At 39.0% G+C, this 19,072-nt stretch overlaps 2 protein-coding genes across 2 annotated transcripts in view; both read right to left on the bottom strand.

The window, feature by feature from the left end:
• The window catches only part of LOC122420399 (zinc finger protein 737-like), a 494,626-nt gene that overhangs the window by 325,396 nt on the left and 150,158 nt on the right, over positions 1–19,072 (bottom strand). The window lies entirely within an intron of this gene.
• The window catches only part of LOC122420482 (dynein axonemal heavy chain 5-like), a 53,146-nt gene that overhangs the window by 9,414 nt on the left and 24,660 nt on the right, over positions 1–19,072 (bottom strand). The window contains exon 4 of the mRNA XM_043435606.1: positions 15,195–15,274. Coding sequence (XP_043291541.1) covers positions 15,195–15,274 — 80 coding nt within the window. The remainder of the gene's footprint in view (positions 1–15,194; positions 15,275–19,072) is intronic.

The raw sequence follows: 19,072 nt of genomic DNA, 5'->3' as shown, positions 1-19,072 counted from the left end.
TCACACCTAACACATAGACCCAACTCAAAACTCATTACTGGGCACTCCATTGCTCTCCAAAGAGAAGAAATCAAGTTCCACGCCCCAGTACACTGACGCAAGCTTCCCTAACCAGGAAACCTTGACAAGCCAAACGTCCAACCCCACCCACTGGGTAAATCCTCCACAATAAAAAGGAACCACAGACCTCCAGAATACAGAAAGTCCACTCCAGACACAGCAATCTAAACAAGATGAAAAGGCAAAGAAATACCCAACAGGTAAAGGAACAAGAAAAATGCCCACCAAGTCAAACAAAAGAGGAGGAGATAGGGAATCTACCTGAAAAAGAATTTAGAATAATGATAATAAAAATGATCCAAAATCTTGAAAACAAAATGGAGTTACAGATAAATAGCCTGGAGACAAAGATTGAGAAGATGCAAGAAATGTTTAATAAAGACCTAGAAGAAATAAAAAAGAGTCAATTAAAAATGAATAATGCAATAAATGAGATCAAAAAACTCTGGAGGAAACCAAGAGTAGAATACAGAGGCCGAAGATAGGATAAGTGACTGGTAGAAGATAAAATGTGGGAAATAAATGAAGCAGAGAGGAAAAAAAGAAAAAAGGATCAAAAGAAATGAGGACAACCTCAGGGACCTCTGGGACAATGTGAAACGCCCCAACATTCGAATCATAGGAGTCCCAGAAGAAGAAGACAAAAAGAAAGGCCATGAGAAAATACTCGAGGAGATAATAGCTGAAAACTTCCCTAAAATGGGGAAGGAAATAGCCACCCAAGTCCAAGAAACCCAGAGAGTCCCAAACAGGATAAACCCAAGGCGAAACACCCCAAGACACATATTAATCAAATTAACAAAGATCAAACACAAAGAACAAATATTAAAAGCAGCAAGGGAAAAACAACAAATAACACACAAAGGGATTCATAGGCATAACAGCTGATGTCTATGCAATAGAAAACCCTCCAGGCCAGAAGGAATGGCAGACGACTGAAAGTAATGAAAGAGATACCCTACAACCTTAGATTACTGATCCAGCAAGATCTCATTCAATATGAAGGAGAATTCAAGCTTTTACAGATAAGCAAAAGCTGAGAGAATTCAGCACCACCAAACCAGCTCTCAACAAATGCTAAAGATCTTTCTAGACAGGAATGCAGAAGTGTATAAACGTGAACCCAAAACAAAAAGTAAATGGCAACGGGACCACACCTATCAATAATTACCTTAAATGTAAATGGGTTGAATGCCCCAACCAAAAGACAAAGATTGGCTGAATGGATACAAAAACAAGACCCCTATATATGCTGTCTACAAGAGACCCACCTCAAAAACAAGAGACACATACAGACTAAAAGTGAAGGGCTGGAAAAAATATTTCACGCAAATGGAGACCAAAAGAAAGCAGGAGTCGCAATACTCATAATCAGATAAAATAGACTTTCAAATAAAGGAGGTTGAAAAGAGACAAAGAAGGACACTACATAATGATCAAAGGATCAATCCAAGAAGAAGATATAACAATTATAAATATATATGCACCCAACATAGGAGCACCGCAATATGTACGGCAAACACTAACGAGTATGAAAGAGGAAATTAATAGTAACACAATAATAGTGGGAGACTTTAATACCCCACTCACAACTATGGATAGATCAACTAAACAGAAAATTAACAAGGAAACACAAACCTTAAATGACACAATGGACCAGCTAGACCTAATTGATATCTATAGGACATTTCACCCCAAAACAATCAACTTCACCTTTTTCTCAAGTGCACACGGAACCTTCTCCAGAATAGATCACATCCTGGGCCATAAATCTGGTCTTGGAAAATTCAAAAAAATTGAAATCATTCCAGTCATCTTTTCTGACCACAGTGCAGTAAGATTAGATCTCAATTACAGGAAAAAAATTGTTAAAAATTCAAACACCTGGAGGCTAAATAACACGCTTCTGAATAACCAACAAATCATAGAAGAAATCAAAAAAGAAATCAAAATATGTATAGAAATGAATGAAAATGAAAACACAACAACCCAAAACCTATGGGACACTGTAAAAGCAGTGCTAAGGGGAAGGTTCATAGCATTACAGGCTTACATCAAGAAACAAGAAAAAAACCAAATAAATAACCTAACTCTACACCTAAAGCAATTAGAGAAGGAAGAAATGAAGAACCCCAGGGTTAGCAGAAGGAAAGAAATCTTAAAAATCAGGACAGAAATAAAGGCAAAAGAAACTAAAGAGACCATAGCAAAAATCAACAAAGCTAAAAGCTGGTTTTTTGAAAAAATAAACAAAATTGACAAACCATTAGCAAGACTCATTAAGAAACAAAGAGAGAAGAACCAAATTAACAAAATTAGAAATGAAAATGGAGGGATCACAACAGACAACACTGAAATACAAAGGATCATAAGAGACTACTACCAGTGGCTCTATGCCAATAAAATGGACAACTTGGATGAAATGGACAAATTCTTAGAAAAGTATAACTTTCCAAAACTGACCCAGGAAGAAACAGAAGATCTTAACAGACCCATCACAAGCAAGGAAATTGAAACTGTAATCAGAAATCTTCCAGCAAACAAAAGCCCAGGACCACATGGCTTCACAACTGAATTCTACCAAAAATTTAGAGAAGAGCTAACACCTATCTTACTCAAACTCTTCCAGAAAATTGCAGAAGACTGTAAACTTCCAAACTCATTCTATGAGGCCACCATCACCCTAATTCCAAAACCAGGCAAAGATGCCACAAAAAAAGAAAACTACAGGCCAATATCACTGATGAACATAGATGCAAAAATCCTTAACAAAATTCTTGCAAACAGAATCCAACAACATATTAAAAAAATCATACACCATGACCAAGTAGGCTTTATCCCAGGAATGCAAGGATTCTTTAATATCCACAAATCAATCAATGTAATACACCACATTAACAAATTGAAAGATAAAAACCATATGATTATCTCAATAGATGCAGAGAAAGCCTTTGACAAAATTCAACACTCATTTATGATTAAAACTCTCCAAAAAGCAGGAATAGAAGGAACATACCTCAACATAATAAAAGCTATATATGACAAACCCACAGCAAGCATCACCCTCAATGGTGAAAAATTGAAAGCATTTCCCCTGAAATCAGGAACAAGACAAGGGTGCCCACTCTCACCACTACTATTCAACATAGTGTTGGAAGTTTTGGCCACAGCAATCAGAGCAGAAAAAGAAGTAAAAGGAATCCAGATAGGAAAAGAAGAAGTGAAACTCTCACTGTTTGCAGATGACATGATCCTCTACATAGAAAACCCTAAAGACTCTTCCAGAAAATTACTAGAGCTAATCAATGAATATAGTAAAGTTGCAGGATATAAAATTAACACACAGAAATCCCTTGCATTCCTATATACTAACAATGAAAAAACAGAAAGAGAAATTAAGGAAACAATACCATTCACCATTGCAACAAAAAGAATAAAATACTTAGGAGTATATCTACCTAAAGAAACAAAAGACCTATACATAGAAAACTATAAAACACTGATGAAAGAAATCAAAGAGGACACAAACAGATGGAGAAACATACCGTGTTCATGGATTGGAAGAATCAATATTGTCAAAATGGCTATTCTACCCAAAGCAATCTATAGATTCAATGCAATCCCTATCAAGCTACCAACGGTATTTTTCACAGAACTAGACCAAAGAATTTCACAATTTGTATGGAAATACAAAAAACCTCGAATAGCCAAAGTAATCTTGAGAAAGAAGAATGGAACTGGAGGAATCAACCTGCCTGACTTCAGACTCTACTACAAAGCCACAGTCATCAAGACAGTATGGTACTGGCACAAAGACAGAAATATAGACCAATGGAACAGAATAGAAAGCCCAGAGATAAATCCACGAACCTATGGACACCTTATCTTTGACAAAGGAGGCAAGGATATACAATGGAAAAAAGACAACCTCTTTAACAAGTGGTGCTGGGAAAACTGGTCAACCACTTGTAAAAGAATGAAACTAGAACACTTTCTAACACCATACACAAAAATAAACTCAAAATGGATTAAAGATCTAAATGTAAGACCAGAAACTATAAAACTCCTAGAGGAGAACATAGGCAAAACACTCTCCGACATAAATCACAGCAAGATCCTCTATGACCCACCTCCCAGAATATTGGAAATAAAAGCAAAACTAAACAAATGGGACCTAATGAAACTTAAAAGCTTTTGCAGTACAAAGGAAACTGTAAGTAAGGTGAAAAGACAGCCCTCAGATTGGGAGAAAATAATAGCAAATGAAGAAATGGACAAAGGATTAATCTCAAAAATATACAAGCAACTCCTGCAGCTCAATTCCAGAAAAATAAATAACCCAATCAAAAAATGGGCCAAAGAACTAAACAGACATTTCTCCAAAGAAGACATACAGATGGCTAACAAACACATGAAAAGATGCTCAACATCGCTCATTATTAGAGAAATGCAAATCAAAACCACAATGAGGTACCATTACACGCCAGTCAGGATGGCTGCTATCCAAAAGTCTACAAGCAATGGATGCTGGAGAGGGTGTGGAGAAAAGGGAACCCTCATACACTGTTGGTGGGAATGCAAACTAGTACAGCCGCCATGGAAAACAGTGTGGAGATTTCTTAAAAAACTGGAAATAGAACTGCCATATGACCCAGCAATCCTACTTCTGGGCATACACACTGAGGAAACCAGATCTGAAAGAGACACGTGCACCCCAATGTTCATCACAGCACTGTTTATAATAGCCAGGACATGGAAGCAATCCAGATTCCCATCAGCAGATGAATGGATAAGTTGTGGTACATATACACCATGGAATATTACTCAGCCGTTAAAAAGAATTCATTTGAACCAGTCCTAATGAGATGGATGAAACTGGAGCCCCTTATACAGAGTGAAGTAAGCCAGAAAGATAAAGAACATTACAGCATACTAACACATATATATGGAATTTAGAAAGATGGTAACGATAACCCTATATACAAAACAGAAAAAGAGACACAGAAATACAGAACAGACTTTTGAACTCTGTGGGAGAAGGTGAGGGTGGGATATTTCAAAAGAACAGCATGTATACTATCTATGGTGAAACAGATCACCAGCCCAGGTGGGATGCATGAGACAAGTGCTCGGGCCTGGTGCACTGGGAAGACCCAGAGGAATTGGGTGGAGAGGGAGGTGGGAGGGGGGATCGGGATGGGGAATACGTGTAAATCTATGGCTGATTCATATCAATGTATGACAAAATCCACTGAAAAAAAAAAAGATAAAAAAAAAAGAAGTTTCTCGTGCCACAGCCTATATATACTCATAGAAAAATCATTAAAGCACCTTTGCTCCATCTGAACTTAGGTCCCTGGATCTTTTTTTGTCTCTCTCTCTGTCTCTCTTTTTCTATTTGACTCTGGAGCGTGGAGACCCATCATGCTCACTTTCTTGCCCGGGCTTCTAAGACCCTCTTGAGAAGGCACTTTGTGCCTTCACCCCCTCGAGAGGGCGCCTGGTGCCTTCATGAGTGATTCAAGTCCTGTGTCAAGGGCTTTATTGGTCCTCTGCGTAAACCAGGGGATATCAGCCTCTTTCTCTCTTTTACTTTCTTATCGTCGACTCCATACCACCAGGTTCCGGTCCATTAAAGGACCACAACAAATGGCGCCAAGAAACAGGGACACTGGTATACGTGGCATATGGGGCGGAGTGACTCAGGGACCTATTGAGGTCGGTAAGTACTAAGGCGTGGGTTAAACGGCTGGCCAGCCCCATTATTTTTCTACTTTACTTCACCATTTGTTTAAAGTTCAGGGACTTCTGGTTTCACGCCAATGAATAGAGGTCTGCCTTCAAACAGTAGTTGAACATAATCCTTAGTTCCCTGATAAATGCAGTTTTGATTTAGAAATTTGGCTCCGGGTCAAAGGAAATGTTAAATGAGCCGCAAACAAGGAAAAAATAGTCCAATTGATCTCTAGCCCCCTATGGGCTCTCATTAAAGCTGTAATTCTGCCATTTCAAGGTACATTCTAGCCCTTCCAATATTCAGCAACAGACAGAACACTTATTACATAAGTATAAATTAAATGGTAAAACTCTACAAAAGGCCCAATTAAAACAATACAAAATATCTCAAAGTTTTCTTACTAACCCTGCCCCGGCTGCTCCAAATGCTCCTCCTCTGCCAACGGTTGCAACTTCAAAAGTCTCTCCTTTGTTGGAATCTAATGAAAGTTATGCTAATTTTTTAGCTAGATTAGAAGCTACTATTTCCCATACTATAATTGGAGAAGAAACCAAGAAACAGCTAGAGAAATTACTTGCTTATGAGAATGCAAATCAGAAATGTCAAAGAGCTATAGCTGCAATTTGTGAGACTAGGACTATTACTGATTATTTGAAGGCTTGTCACAATCTAGGATCAAAAACTCAAAAGATGCAAATACTAGCTGGAACAATGGCTACTACCTTTTAAAAAGGGAAATGAAGGATGCTTTACATGTGGAGATAAAAACCATTTAAAAAGGGACTGCCCTAAGAAGGCTAATAAAAAACCTCCAAGAATTCGCCCTTGCTACCATAGAGGAATGCATTGGGCCAAAGATTGTAAATTTAAATTTGATATTGAAGGAAAACCTATTCCAGGAAACTCCAAACAGGGGACCCCCCCCCCCAGGCCCCCTACAACAAAAACCAGGGTCAAATTCTATCTTTTCCCTCAAACCCTCAACGTCCAGCAGTGCTGCCATTAATATACCAGCCCTAAATGATTTTTTTCCTTTACCCTTAAGCAGTCCCTTCTAGAGTACCTACTGGACTTTTTGGACCCCTGCCCCCACAAACCTTCAGTCTTTTACTTGGCTGATCTAAATTGGCTTCTAAAGGAATTACTGTTCACCCTGGAATAATTGATTCAAATTATAAAGGAGAGATTCAAATTATGATGTCAGCTCAGATTCTATGGCAATTCCAAAGGGGGGACAAAATTGCTCGATTACTTCTTTTGTCTTACATTTCTATTAACTCCTCTAATATTGTATGGACAGGCAGATTTGGCAATACAGGTCAAAAACAATCCTTATGGACATCATTGGTATTTGAATATGCCCTACCAAATATAAATATCAAAATTAATGGTAAAAGATTTTCTGGTCTCCTTGGCAGTGGATCTAATATTACTATTATTTCCTAACACTTATGGCCCAAATCCTGACCTATACAAAAGGTCTCTTGCAAATTGCAGGAATTTCTCAAACCAAAGTTCAAGAAATTTATCAAAATATTCAAATCTACCCATGTGATAGACCAAAAGGCCAACCTACAACATTAAGACCTTATGTGATAGATGCACCCCTTAATCTAATAGGAAAGGACTTACTTATGCAATGGCAAACTCAGATATACATTCCACATTTTTCCTAGGGGCCACTGCTCATTTAACAAACAAAACAATTATTAATACAACTGAGAAAAATTATGAGCCTATTTGGACAAAGCAATTGCCCCTTGTGAAAGAAAAATTACAAGCTACTAAAGAACTTATAAACACACAATTAAAATTGAAACATATTGAGGAATCTTGCTCTTCTTGGAACTCTCCTATTTTTGTTATAAAAAGGAAATCTAACAAATGGTGTCTCTTAACAGACTTTAGAAAAGTTAATTCTTTTATGAAACCTATGTGTGCATTACAACCAGAGATCCCATCACCTATTACTATTCCTCAAAATTGGCACATTATTATTACTGATTCACAAGATTGCTTTTTTAATATACCTTTACACCCTTTAGACCAGGAGAGATTCACTTTCTCTCTCCCTTATCCTAATCATATCGGGCCTCATAAAAGATTTCAGTAGACTCTGTTACCTCAAGGTATGCTTAACAGTCCTGCTACTGCTGCTGCTAAGTCACTTCGGTTGTGTCAGACTCTATGCGACCCCATAGATGTCAGCCCACCAGGCTCCCCCATCCTTGGGATTCTCCAGGCAAGAGTACTGAAATAGGGTGCCATTGCCTTCTCCATAACAGTCCTAGTATTTGTCAAAATTTTGTAGCCAAGGCTTTACTTCCTATGTGACAGCAATTCCCTCATGTATATATCATTAATAATATACTATAGCTACAAAAAGGAGAAATAATATTTTTGACACTGAATGGCCATGATGTTCTTTAGACTCTGGAGAAAGCTGATTAAAATAAAATCTTTTTTGAAATTGCAAAACCGGTTCTTCTTGCACGTGCAGTTAGGAAAAGGTTAACTTGTTAAAATACTTTTTTAGAGCTCCAGTTCTGCCTGAGAAACAAAAATAGACCTAAGAAAAAGCCTTAAGTTAACTCTTATCATGTCCTTGGATACACAGCCCACTCTATCTAGGACTCCAGCCATTAACAAATTGATGGAACTCAAAATAAATAAATAAAAAAAGAAAGATATTTTAAATTTCAAACGGAGAACTATGCCTATCTATCTAAAATTATCTATTTTTCAATATATGTCTTTGTTTTTGGATAATATGAAGTTAATAAGCTCTATTTAAATTCAGCTTCACATGAACTGAAAAATATTCAATATTAAATATGCTTATTTAAATATAAATATAATTTAAATATAATTATTTGTTAATCTAATTAAGACATGTCTTAAGTCAATAACATTATATGATACTTTTATTATGCCTTGGTTTAAGGTAAGCTAAACTTGTCAACAAAAAGGTAACTCTTTATATATATATATATATACAAATACATAAATGAGATGAAAACTTTTAGATAAGCTTTATTAAAAATAATTATATTTTTAATAGAATAATCTATTATTATAATCTAAAACAATCGCTTAAGATTGGAGTAACTTAAATTTCTAGAGTTATACTAAACTAAATAATAAAAGTTTATTAAACAACTAGGTCATTTCCAAATGAAGTAAGATTTTAAAACATTAATTACTGAACATTAACTTCCTCTCACAAAAAGTTTTTCTTAGAGAAAAACTAAAAAGATTTTAAGCTATTAATAAACATAAATATAAATATATATTTATGTATGTAATATAATATGATTTAATAAACATATTTAACAATCTATAAAATACTAACATACAAGACACTTCATAGTTGCTAAAGAAAAGTAAAATATATGCTTTTAATAGAAAGGTATAAGAAATGGCAAATAAAATGATGAATACAAAAGTATTAAAAAGGTTTATGAAAAATGAAAGAAAATTTTATGGCAAATAAATGTAACTCAATGTCCTGAACTTTCTACCTCTCCCTTCTTACATGTCTCGATCAATACAAATTCTTCTTTTCTAGGGGCAACACCTCTCTAAGGTAAAACTACACAACATGTTATAACCCACCTATCAACTTACTTCGCGATAATGAGAACACCTAGTTCTATAAAAGCAGTCAATGGCTCTGCCTATATTTCTAAGTAGTTCAAACAATTTTTACATTCATTCTCTATTAAACAGATTACAAACATTCCTTATAATCCACAAACACAGGACATAATTAAACAAACACATTATACACTGTAACTGCACACAAAAAATTAAATAAGAGGAAATACACAGGAACATTTTCATCTTCCTTATCCAGAACAAACTTTACTCTCTCGAACCTCCCTCCCACGATCTCCGTCTCCCCCCTCTAGCCATCACGGAGCCCCGCGCTGAGCTCTCTGTGCTATGGAGCAGCTTCCCACCTGCTACCTGTTTTACACATTGTGGTGAATAAATGTCAAGGCTATTCTCTCAACTGGGCCCCCTCTCATTCTCCTGCTGTGTCCACAGGTCTAATCTCTATATTTGTGAAAAAAAGTTTTGACATATGTACATATGGAATCTAGAAAATGTTATTGATGATACATACTCTTTAATGAGCAGGACTAGAGCTGCAGACACAGATATTAAGCTTTTTTATATTAAGCTTTCAAGGTATAAAATACATAGACAATAATTCCATGCATTTTACTAAGTGAAGGAAGTCCATCTGAAAATGCCACAAGAAGTAGGATTTTTACAACATGGCATTTTGGTGTAGGTAAATGTTCTCATGTGTTCCACTGTGTCTGAGTGGGACCCAATGTACTGTAGCCTGCCAGGTTCCTCTGTTCGTGACATTTCCCAGGAAAGAACACTGGAGTGGGTGGCCATTTCTTCTTTCAGGGGATCTTTCAGGGGATCCTTATCCAAGGATTGAACCCATCACTCAAGTCACCTGCATTGGCAGGTGGATTCTTTACCTGGAGCCACCTGAGAATTCATTCGGAAATTTTGTAGAGATTAAAATGGTCAGTGGTTGCTCTTTGTGGCAAAGGAGGGGCTATGAATACCCTGAGTTCAGGATCATGAAATGATTGTGTTAAACTGTTGTAATGGACACAGGTTTTGTAATGGACACATACATTTGCCCAGATCCTAGAGTGAACACCCCTAGAAGAGAAACATAGGGTGAAACTAGAAACTTCGTTTTATGTCTATGTATATTCATCAGTGGTAACAAATGTACACACTGGTGGGGACATAAGTAGGGAGATTGTCCTCGTGAGGGAACAAAAGGTATATGGGACATCTCTGTACCTTAGTCTCAATTCTGCTGTGAAACTAAATCATCTAAGATAGTCCTACTGGTGCATGCACAGTGATTATTTTTTAGAATATATACTACTAGAAAAATGGATATGCTCCTATCTTTAATTTTTCGTTAGTCAATTATCCTTTAAAGATGTCAGAAAAGAGAACTCTCCATAAAGAACAGAGAAGAAACTGTAGCGAATGATTCATAAAACCTGGAAATACAAACATGAAGTAGAGCAGCAACATTTTTCTGTTGGTGAAGAAAGTGAAGGTGAAGTCGCTGAGCCCATGTCTGATTCCTTGCAACCCCATGGACTGTAGCCCGCCAGGCTACATGGGATTTCCCAGGCAAGAATCCTGGAGAGGGTTGCCATTTTCTTCTCCAGGGGATCTTCCAGACCCAGGGATCAAACTCGGGTCTCCCACATGCAGGCAGACTCTTTACTCTCTGAGCCACCAGAGAATCTGTTTCATGTGTTAATTTATGGGTAAGTTCACTTATGACTTAACACCCATCATTGTTTCCTTGGTTGGTCACCGGATAGACTTTAGGGCATCATTTTCAAATGCATCTATCCCTGCACATACACACTGTTAACCCAACGTCCACTGCTGCCCCTGGTTTATTCTCAAAGAAATTGTAATGGAAACACCTCCAGGCTCCTGGTCTTGCTGTAGCAGACCTGCCACCTGAAGAGAGGTGGTCAGAGTGCAAATCATTTTGTGCAAACCTGTGTCCCCAGGTTACAGAGGGGAGTAACAAACAAACCAAAACTAAGGACTGAGGCCATCTTTCCTAGAATTCTGAGAGCAAAGCCTTGCAGGAACCCAGGGTCCCCAGGTGATTCCCACCAAACACTCACCCCTGCCCTCCCCTCCCCCAAGGGCACAGGCACAGGCCACACCCATCCGAGAAAGAGCCCCTCCCCCGGAATCAGGCTGAGGTTCTTTGTTTCTAGAAGATCCCGCTCTCAACCCTCGCTCCAGAGCTCTGGAGCAGGCAGAGCTGAGGGCTCAAGCTCAGGGCTCCTGGAAGCGGGTCTTCTGCTGCCTTGTTTCAAAGACCCTCAGAGGCAGAGTCAGGTAGCCCAGAGGTTGGGTCACTTGTCTCTTGTCAACTGTTCTGTTAGGGGAAGCCCACTGACTGAAACCGCCCACCCTGGCCAGGCACCATAGTAACCATTTGCATGAGTTGTTTTATGACAAAAGATCCTGATAAGGAATATGGAACTAAAAAGCCACTGCCAACCGGAAGAGTTCAGGAAAGGTCAAAAGGAGACACTGCGGGTCTGTCCATTTCCCAGAATCCCTCTCGCTAGCCCAGAAGTTGGGTCCCTTGCCTCTTGTGAATTGTTCTGGGGCTTGGTCTCTAATGAGAAAAGAAAGAGAACTCTCGGGGTGGTCTGTAAAGAGAGTGGGGAAAGTGAGCACCAAACCCACGTTGTGATTAGCATATCAGCTTAATCTTGATTACCCACTGCAGCTCTGGGACCGAGGAAGCCAGAAAAGAGCTCAGAAAAGGGAGAGAGAAAGAAGACATTCTCTTCTTTTTCACGGCAGCAGCTGAAGGTGAAAGAGCTGTGTGGATGCCTTTAAAGGTATTTTCTCAGCCTGTATGCGAGTTTGGGACATAATATCCCCAAAGAAGACGCAGAGCAGGAGGCAGAAGATGAGGAAATGGCAGCTTCTCAGGTAAATGTCCTGTCCCGGGTCGGGGGCTGTTTCTGCGTTTCCTCCTGAAAGGGCTGGGCTGAGCAGCGGCACATCTTTACTCTCTGATTCTAATTTTTCTCCCTTGGGGGGTTTGTTGTTGTCAACATCTTCTTTTTCCTTTATTTCTTATAATGGTGAAGACCGGCTCTTAGGCTGCTTCTCCCTTGTGTCCCACAGCCTTTTCTTCATTCTATTCTGGCTTTCTGTAGAGCATGATGAATTTCAAGAAGAATTAATGACTTCCTTTTGTGAGAAATGAACACGGGAATTCACTGGTATCTGAGATTCCCATTGGAATGTGGTTCGTGTTGGGATCCCAGGGAAGTAGGGAAATGCCCTGATGAGTTTAGGTGGAGATGCAATTCAGTTCTGTAGAACAGGAGTAAAAAAAAATGCCCTTATAAATAGAATGAACTCAGCGGTGCAGAATTTCTCAGAAAATTTTCAGAAATCAAAAACGTACCAGAGATTCTCCTGCTTCAAGAAGAAAAACTTACTATGACATGTACTTTTAGGTTACAGATCTTGGTAGCAATATATGCAGTGGAATAGCATAAAATGATTATTTTTCATAGTAGATTGAGATCATGCTTTTCATAATGTTGCCAAAATACCTGGCAGTGATAATACATTTTCCCATGTACTTCTTACACCATGACCTCAGGTGTTCATTGGCTCCTGTGCTTCTGTGAGATTCCCATGCTATGAAGTTCTTTTTTTTTTTCTGTCTTCTGAAAGGTTGCCTGGAGAAGGGAATGGCTACCCAGTCCAGTATTCTTGCCTGGGGATTCCCTTGGACTGAGGAGCCTGGCAAGCTGCAGTCCCTGAGGTTGCAAAAGAATAGGGCATGACTGAGTGACTAACAGTTTTCTTGCTTTTAGTATTATGTAGGAATACAGAAATTTCTGTAAACTTTCAGTAGAGTTTTCTCTGTATATTTGTCTGTGTTTTATGACAGTCTAGAGTCCATAAATTGATGTAAAATTTCAGCTCTGCCATTTTAAAAATTGTTGTTAAAATATCTTCTAAAGGATGCAAGAGCAACATTATTGATTTTAAATTATTTCTCTTGCACACTGAAGACTCTGAAAAACTGTCAGAAAGGTAGTTCAGTTCAGTCGCTCAGTGGAGTCTGACTCTGCAACCCCTTGAATCCCAGCACACCAGGCCTCCCTGTCCAGCACCAACTCCCGGAGTTTATTCAAACTCAAGTCCATTGGGAGTCGGTGATGCCATCCAGGCTTCTCATCCTCTGTCGTCCCCTTCTCCTCCTGCCTCCAATCCCTCTCAGCATCAGGGTCTTTTCCAATGAGTAAACTCTTCGAATGAGGTGGCCAAAGTATTGGAGTTTCAGCTTCAGCATCAGTGCTTCCAATGAACACCCAGGACTGATCTCTTTTAGGATGGACTGGTTGGATCTCCTTGCAGTCCAAGGGACTCTCACACGTCTTCTCCAACACCACAGTTCAAAAGCATTAATTTTTCAGTGCTCAGCTTTCTTCACAGTCCAACTCTCACATCCATAAATGACCACTGGAAAAACCATAGCCTTGACCAGACGGACCTTTGTTGGCAAAGTAATGTCTCTGCTTTTTAATATGCTATCTAGGTTGGTCATAACTTTCCTTTCAAGGAGTAAGCATCTTTTAATTTCGTGACTTCAATCACCATCTGCAGTGATTTTGGAGCCGAAAAAAATAAAGTCTGACACTGTTTCCACTGTCTCCCCATCTATTTCCCATGAAATAATGGGACCAGATGCCATGATCTTAGTTTTCTGAATGGTGAGCTTTAAGCCAATTTTTTTCACTCTGCTCTTTCACTTTCATCAAGAGGCTTTTTAGATCCTCTTCACTTTCTGCCATAAGGGTGGTGTCATCTGAATATCTGAGGTTGTTTTATTTCTCCTGGCAATCTTGATTCCAACTTGTGCTTCTCCCAGCCCAGCATTTCTCATGATGTATTCTGCATATAAGTTAAATAAACAGGGTGACAATATACAGCCTTGACTATATATTGTAGTCCTTTTCCTATTTGGAACCAGTCTGTTGTTCCATGTCCAGTTCCAACTGTTGTTTCCTGACCTGCATATATAGTAAATGCTAAATAGTTAAAATGATTCTTGCCACCAAGGTTACTACTAAGAGACCTGTAAAATCTGTAGAACACTTAAAGTTCAAAGTTAAGTATGAATTCTTTCCTTACTATTCTACCTAAGAGCTCTTCAAAATGGTCATTCATGGAGCAGAATTTTCAGCATTAGTAGTTGAAATAAGCTTGTTAAAAATATGGCACATTGGTCCCACTCCAGAATGTTTGGATTGGAATGTGTTTTTAAAAAATATTTCCAGTTTTTTTTTTTGGGGGGGGATAGACAATTTATACTGTGTCACATGGGTACAACAGTCAAAAATAAGTATGCCAATATTTGTTTTATAGTTCTTGATTATTTTATAATTCTTCTTCTTAGTCATAATATTTTCTGTAGTAGTTTATGGGTCATATGTCATCCTCTTTTCCTGGGGTTAAAAATATGGTGAAGATACTACTGTGTAAAAATTATATTCTTGTGTAACAGCAGACACTCTCGTAAAGGAAAACCAGGTCTCTGAACTTGCTGTTTCCATCTTGGGTCACATAAGGAAGTCTTCCCATGGCCCCATGGCATCTGTACTTTGTATTCCAGGGACGGCTGATGTTCCGGGATGTGGCCATAGACTTCACTCCAGAGGAGTGGGAATGCCTGGACCTCTGTCAGCGGGACTTGTACAGGGACGTGATGTTAGAGAACTACAGGAACCTGGCCTCCTTGGGTGAGGACAACTTCCTTCCAGAATCGCTTACCTACCCACGAGGTTTTGGTTCCTTCATTTCTAGAATGTCTTCTGAAATTGTCTGCTTCCCACAGTGGTTTCGGATCTCTGCTCTCTAGAGGGAAATGAGTGTCTGTGAGTTTAGAGAGGAAGGCTTCATGATGGTTTGCTATGCTGGTAAGCTTTTTCTTCCCTGATGTACTCTGCCTGCTTCATTCTAGGTGAGTGGTAATTGTATACGTTCTGTGGTATTAAATAGTTGCACGCTCTGTTAATTTCACATTTACACACTTACTTTTGCTTAGCAGTATGTGACCAAAATCTCAGGATTTGATTGTTATGTATTTGTTAGTATTATAGAGGTGCTTTGAATAAGGTATTTGGGGAAATCATTTTCTCGGCTCTATTAGCATTCTCGTCTCACCTGAATACGTATAGGATTGGGCACGGATGAACCTCTAAAAACACAAATATTCCTTTCTCTGATGAACAGGACTTGTAGTCTCTAGGCTGCATCTGGTCACTTTTCTGGAGCAATTGAACGATCCCAGGAGTATAAGGAGAATAGAGACAACAGCCATATACCCAGGTAGGTGTGAATGGACTCAGATGAGAAGTCCAAGGAGCAGTGAGGAAGTCATCATGTGTCAGGTGGTTTTGGAAGATGTGCCTCAGTGGAAATGATTTTGGAAAACCTGGGTTTATTTCTGCTACTGTCAAAGAAATGGATCACCTGCCCCATTCTGTCTCTGAAATCATTCATGAATTGATCTCCAGTGATTCCTTTTTTCCATCACAGTGTGAGCTAAAAGTCTCCTCTTGGCTTGTCACAAATTGCATTCATTGGTTGCTCTTCCATTTCTTGGGGATCCCAGGAAAACTGTGCCATTTATGAGTGACTGTATGATGGTCCTTTTAAAGTTTCTACCTCTAGACAAAAATGTGTGAGTGAAGTCGTAAACAAACTGCTAAACTCCTAGGAATACTAGGGACAGGTTTTTGTTTTCTGATTTATAACTTCCTATCCACTGTGAGCTAGATATAGGACCTTCTAAATAAATTTCAAATTCAAGTAATTTTTTCACTGCAGAAAGCAAAACCTGCTGAAAATCAAAGGTTTACTTCAAAGTTTCTCTTTTCCTTATATGATTTCATATAAAATATCTTAAGTGCATTTGGCCCCATTCTAAAATACTTAGTATGTTAATATACTCAACTACCTCATCGAATTTTAAAATAAATTGGCATAAAAGCTTAGCACATTTTCCACCCATATTCTTAACAGTTGATTCCAATTATAAGAATTTCTAGATTATATAAAGAAATCTTTTTAAAAAGTTCTAATTGGAATACAGCTGTTTTATAATTTTGTACTACTGTACACCAGAAAGAATCAATTATACCGATCAGCCAGTTCATTCAGTCTCTCAGTCGTGTCCCATTCTTTGCAACCCCATTGATGCAGCACACCAGGCTTCTCTCTCCATCACCAATACCTGGAGCCTGGTCAAACTCATGTCCATCAAGTCCGTGATGCATACAACAATCTCATCCTCTGTTGTTCCCTTCTCCTCCTACTCTCAATTTCCCCCAGCATCAGGGTCTTTTCTGGTGAGTCAGTTCTTTGCCTGAGGTGGCCAAATTATTGGAGCCTCAGCTCCAGCATCAGTCTTTCCAATGAATATTCAGGACTGACTTCCTTTGGGATGTAGTGATGTGATCTCCTTGCAGTCCAAGGGACTCAGAGTCTTTTTCAACACCTCAGTTCAAAAGCATGAGGTTTTTGGGACTCAGCTCTCTTTATGGTCCAACTCTCACATCCATATATGACTAGTGGAAAAACCATAGCTTTGACTAGACAGACATTTTTCGGCAAAGTAACGTCTCTGCTTTTTAATATGCTGTCTAGGTTGCTCATACTTTTACTCCCAAGTGAAAGGCTGTTGCTGAATCATGCAAAGACGCCAGGGTTCTTGGCCTCTGGAGAAGAAAAATTCAATCCGGGGCCAGAGATGAGGCTGGATCGCTCAGAGCTTTTGTGTAATAAAGTTTTATTAAAGTATAAAGGAGATAGAGAAAGCTTCTGACATAGACATCAGAAGGGGGCAGAGAGAATACCCCGTTGGTAGCGTTAGCAATGGAGTTACATACTCTCCAATGAATCCAAAGAATGTCTGGAGCTTGTAAAGGCCTCACCAGACCTATTCCAGAATTTAAATTTTAAGATCAGAATTAGCCAGAAGGTTTAATGCAGAGACTGTGCTCAGGCAGAATATATTATTGTTACATAATCCTAAGGAATATAGAGGAAAGAAAGGAAAAAGTTTGTCCTTCCTTCCTCCTTGAGTATTCCAGACCTCTCTCTCCTTAGGGATCCCTAGACTTATCAACCTACCTAGGAAATGACTCTCTCACAAGGAGCAAGTATCTTTTAATTTCATGGCTGAAGTCAACATCTGCAGTTATTTTGGAGCCCCGAAAAATAAAGTCTGTCAGTGTTTCCATTTTTTCCCCAACTATTTTCCAAGAAGTGATGGGAATGGATGCCATGATCTTGGTTTTCTGAATGTTGAGTTTGAAGGCAGCTTTTCACTCTCCTCTTTCAGTTTCATCAGGAGACTCCTCAGTTTCTCGTTGCTTTCTGCCATGAGCATGGTGTCATCTGTATATCTGACGTTGTTGATATTTTCCCTGTATCTTGATTCCAGCTTGTGCTTCTTCCAGCCCACCATTTAGCATGATGAAAAGTGAAACTGAATGCTGCTCAGTCGTGTCCAACTCTTTGCGACCCCACAGACTATGCCGTCCATGGAATTCTCTAGGCCAGAATCCTGGAGTGGGTAGCCTTTCCCTTCTCCAGGGAATCTTCCCAACCCAGGGATCACCCAGGGCTCATGCATCGTGTACTCTGCCTATAAGTTAAATAAGCAGAGTGACTATATACAGTCGTGCCATACTCCTTTCCCAATTTGGAACCAGTCCGTTGTTCCATGTCTGGTTCTAACTGTCATTTCTTGACCTCCATAGCGATTTGTCAGGAGGCAGGTAAGGTGGTCTGGCATCGCCATCTCTTTCAGAATTTTCCAGTTTGTTGTGATCCACACAGTAAAAGGCACTGGCATAGTCAATAAAACCAAAGCAGATGTTTTTCTGGAACTCTATTGCTTTTTCAATGATCCAAGGGATATTGGCTATTTGATCACCAGTTCCTCTACCTTTCCTAAATACAGCTTGACCATCTGGCATTTCTTAGTTCACATTCTGTTGAAGCCTTACTTGGAGAATTTTGAGCCTGCCTTTGCTAGTGTGTGACATCAGTGCAATTGTGCGGTCTTTTTAACATTTTTTGACATTGCCTTTCTTTAAGATTAGAATGAAAACTAATGTTTCCCAGTCCTGTGGCCACTACTGAGTTTTCCAAATTTCCTGGCATATTGAGTGCAGCACTTTCACAGCATCATCTTTATGATTCAAATAGCTCAGCTGGAGTTCCATCATGTCCACTAGCTCTGCTGGTAGTGATGCTTCTTTAGACCCACTTGATTTCAGACTCCAGGATGTCTGTGTCTAGGTGAGTGATCATGCCATCCTGGTTATCATGGTTATTAAGATATTTTGTGTCGGTCTTCCACATATTCCTGACACCTTTTGTTAACATCTTCTGCTTCTGTAATGCCCATACCATTTCTATCCTTTATTGTGCCCATCTCTGCATGAAATATTACGCTGGTATCTTTAATTTTCTCAAAGAGATCTCTAGTCTTTCCCATTCTATTGATTTCCTTCCCATTTAGGTCTCCACAGAGCAATGAGTAGAATTCCCAGTGTTTCAAGCATATTTTCAAAGTCTCTCATTTAAGTTCTCAAGAAATTATTAAGTTTCTCTTATGTGTAATGAGCTTCTTCAGATATT

The sequence above is a fragment of the Cervus canadensis genome, chromosome 18 (genome assembly GCF_019320065.1).
Source record: "Cervus canadensis isolate Bull #8, Minnesota chromosome 18, ASM1932006v1, whole genome shotgun sequence".
In the NCBI taxonomy this organism is placed as follows: Eukaryota; Metazoa; Chordata; class Mammalia; order Artiodactyla; family Cervidae; genus Cervus; species Cervus canadensis.
The sequence above is the reverse complement of the archived record's forward strand: the minus strand, read 5'-3'. Positions and strand labels throughout refer to the sequence as shown.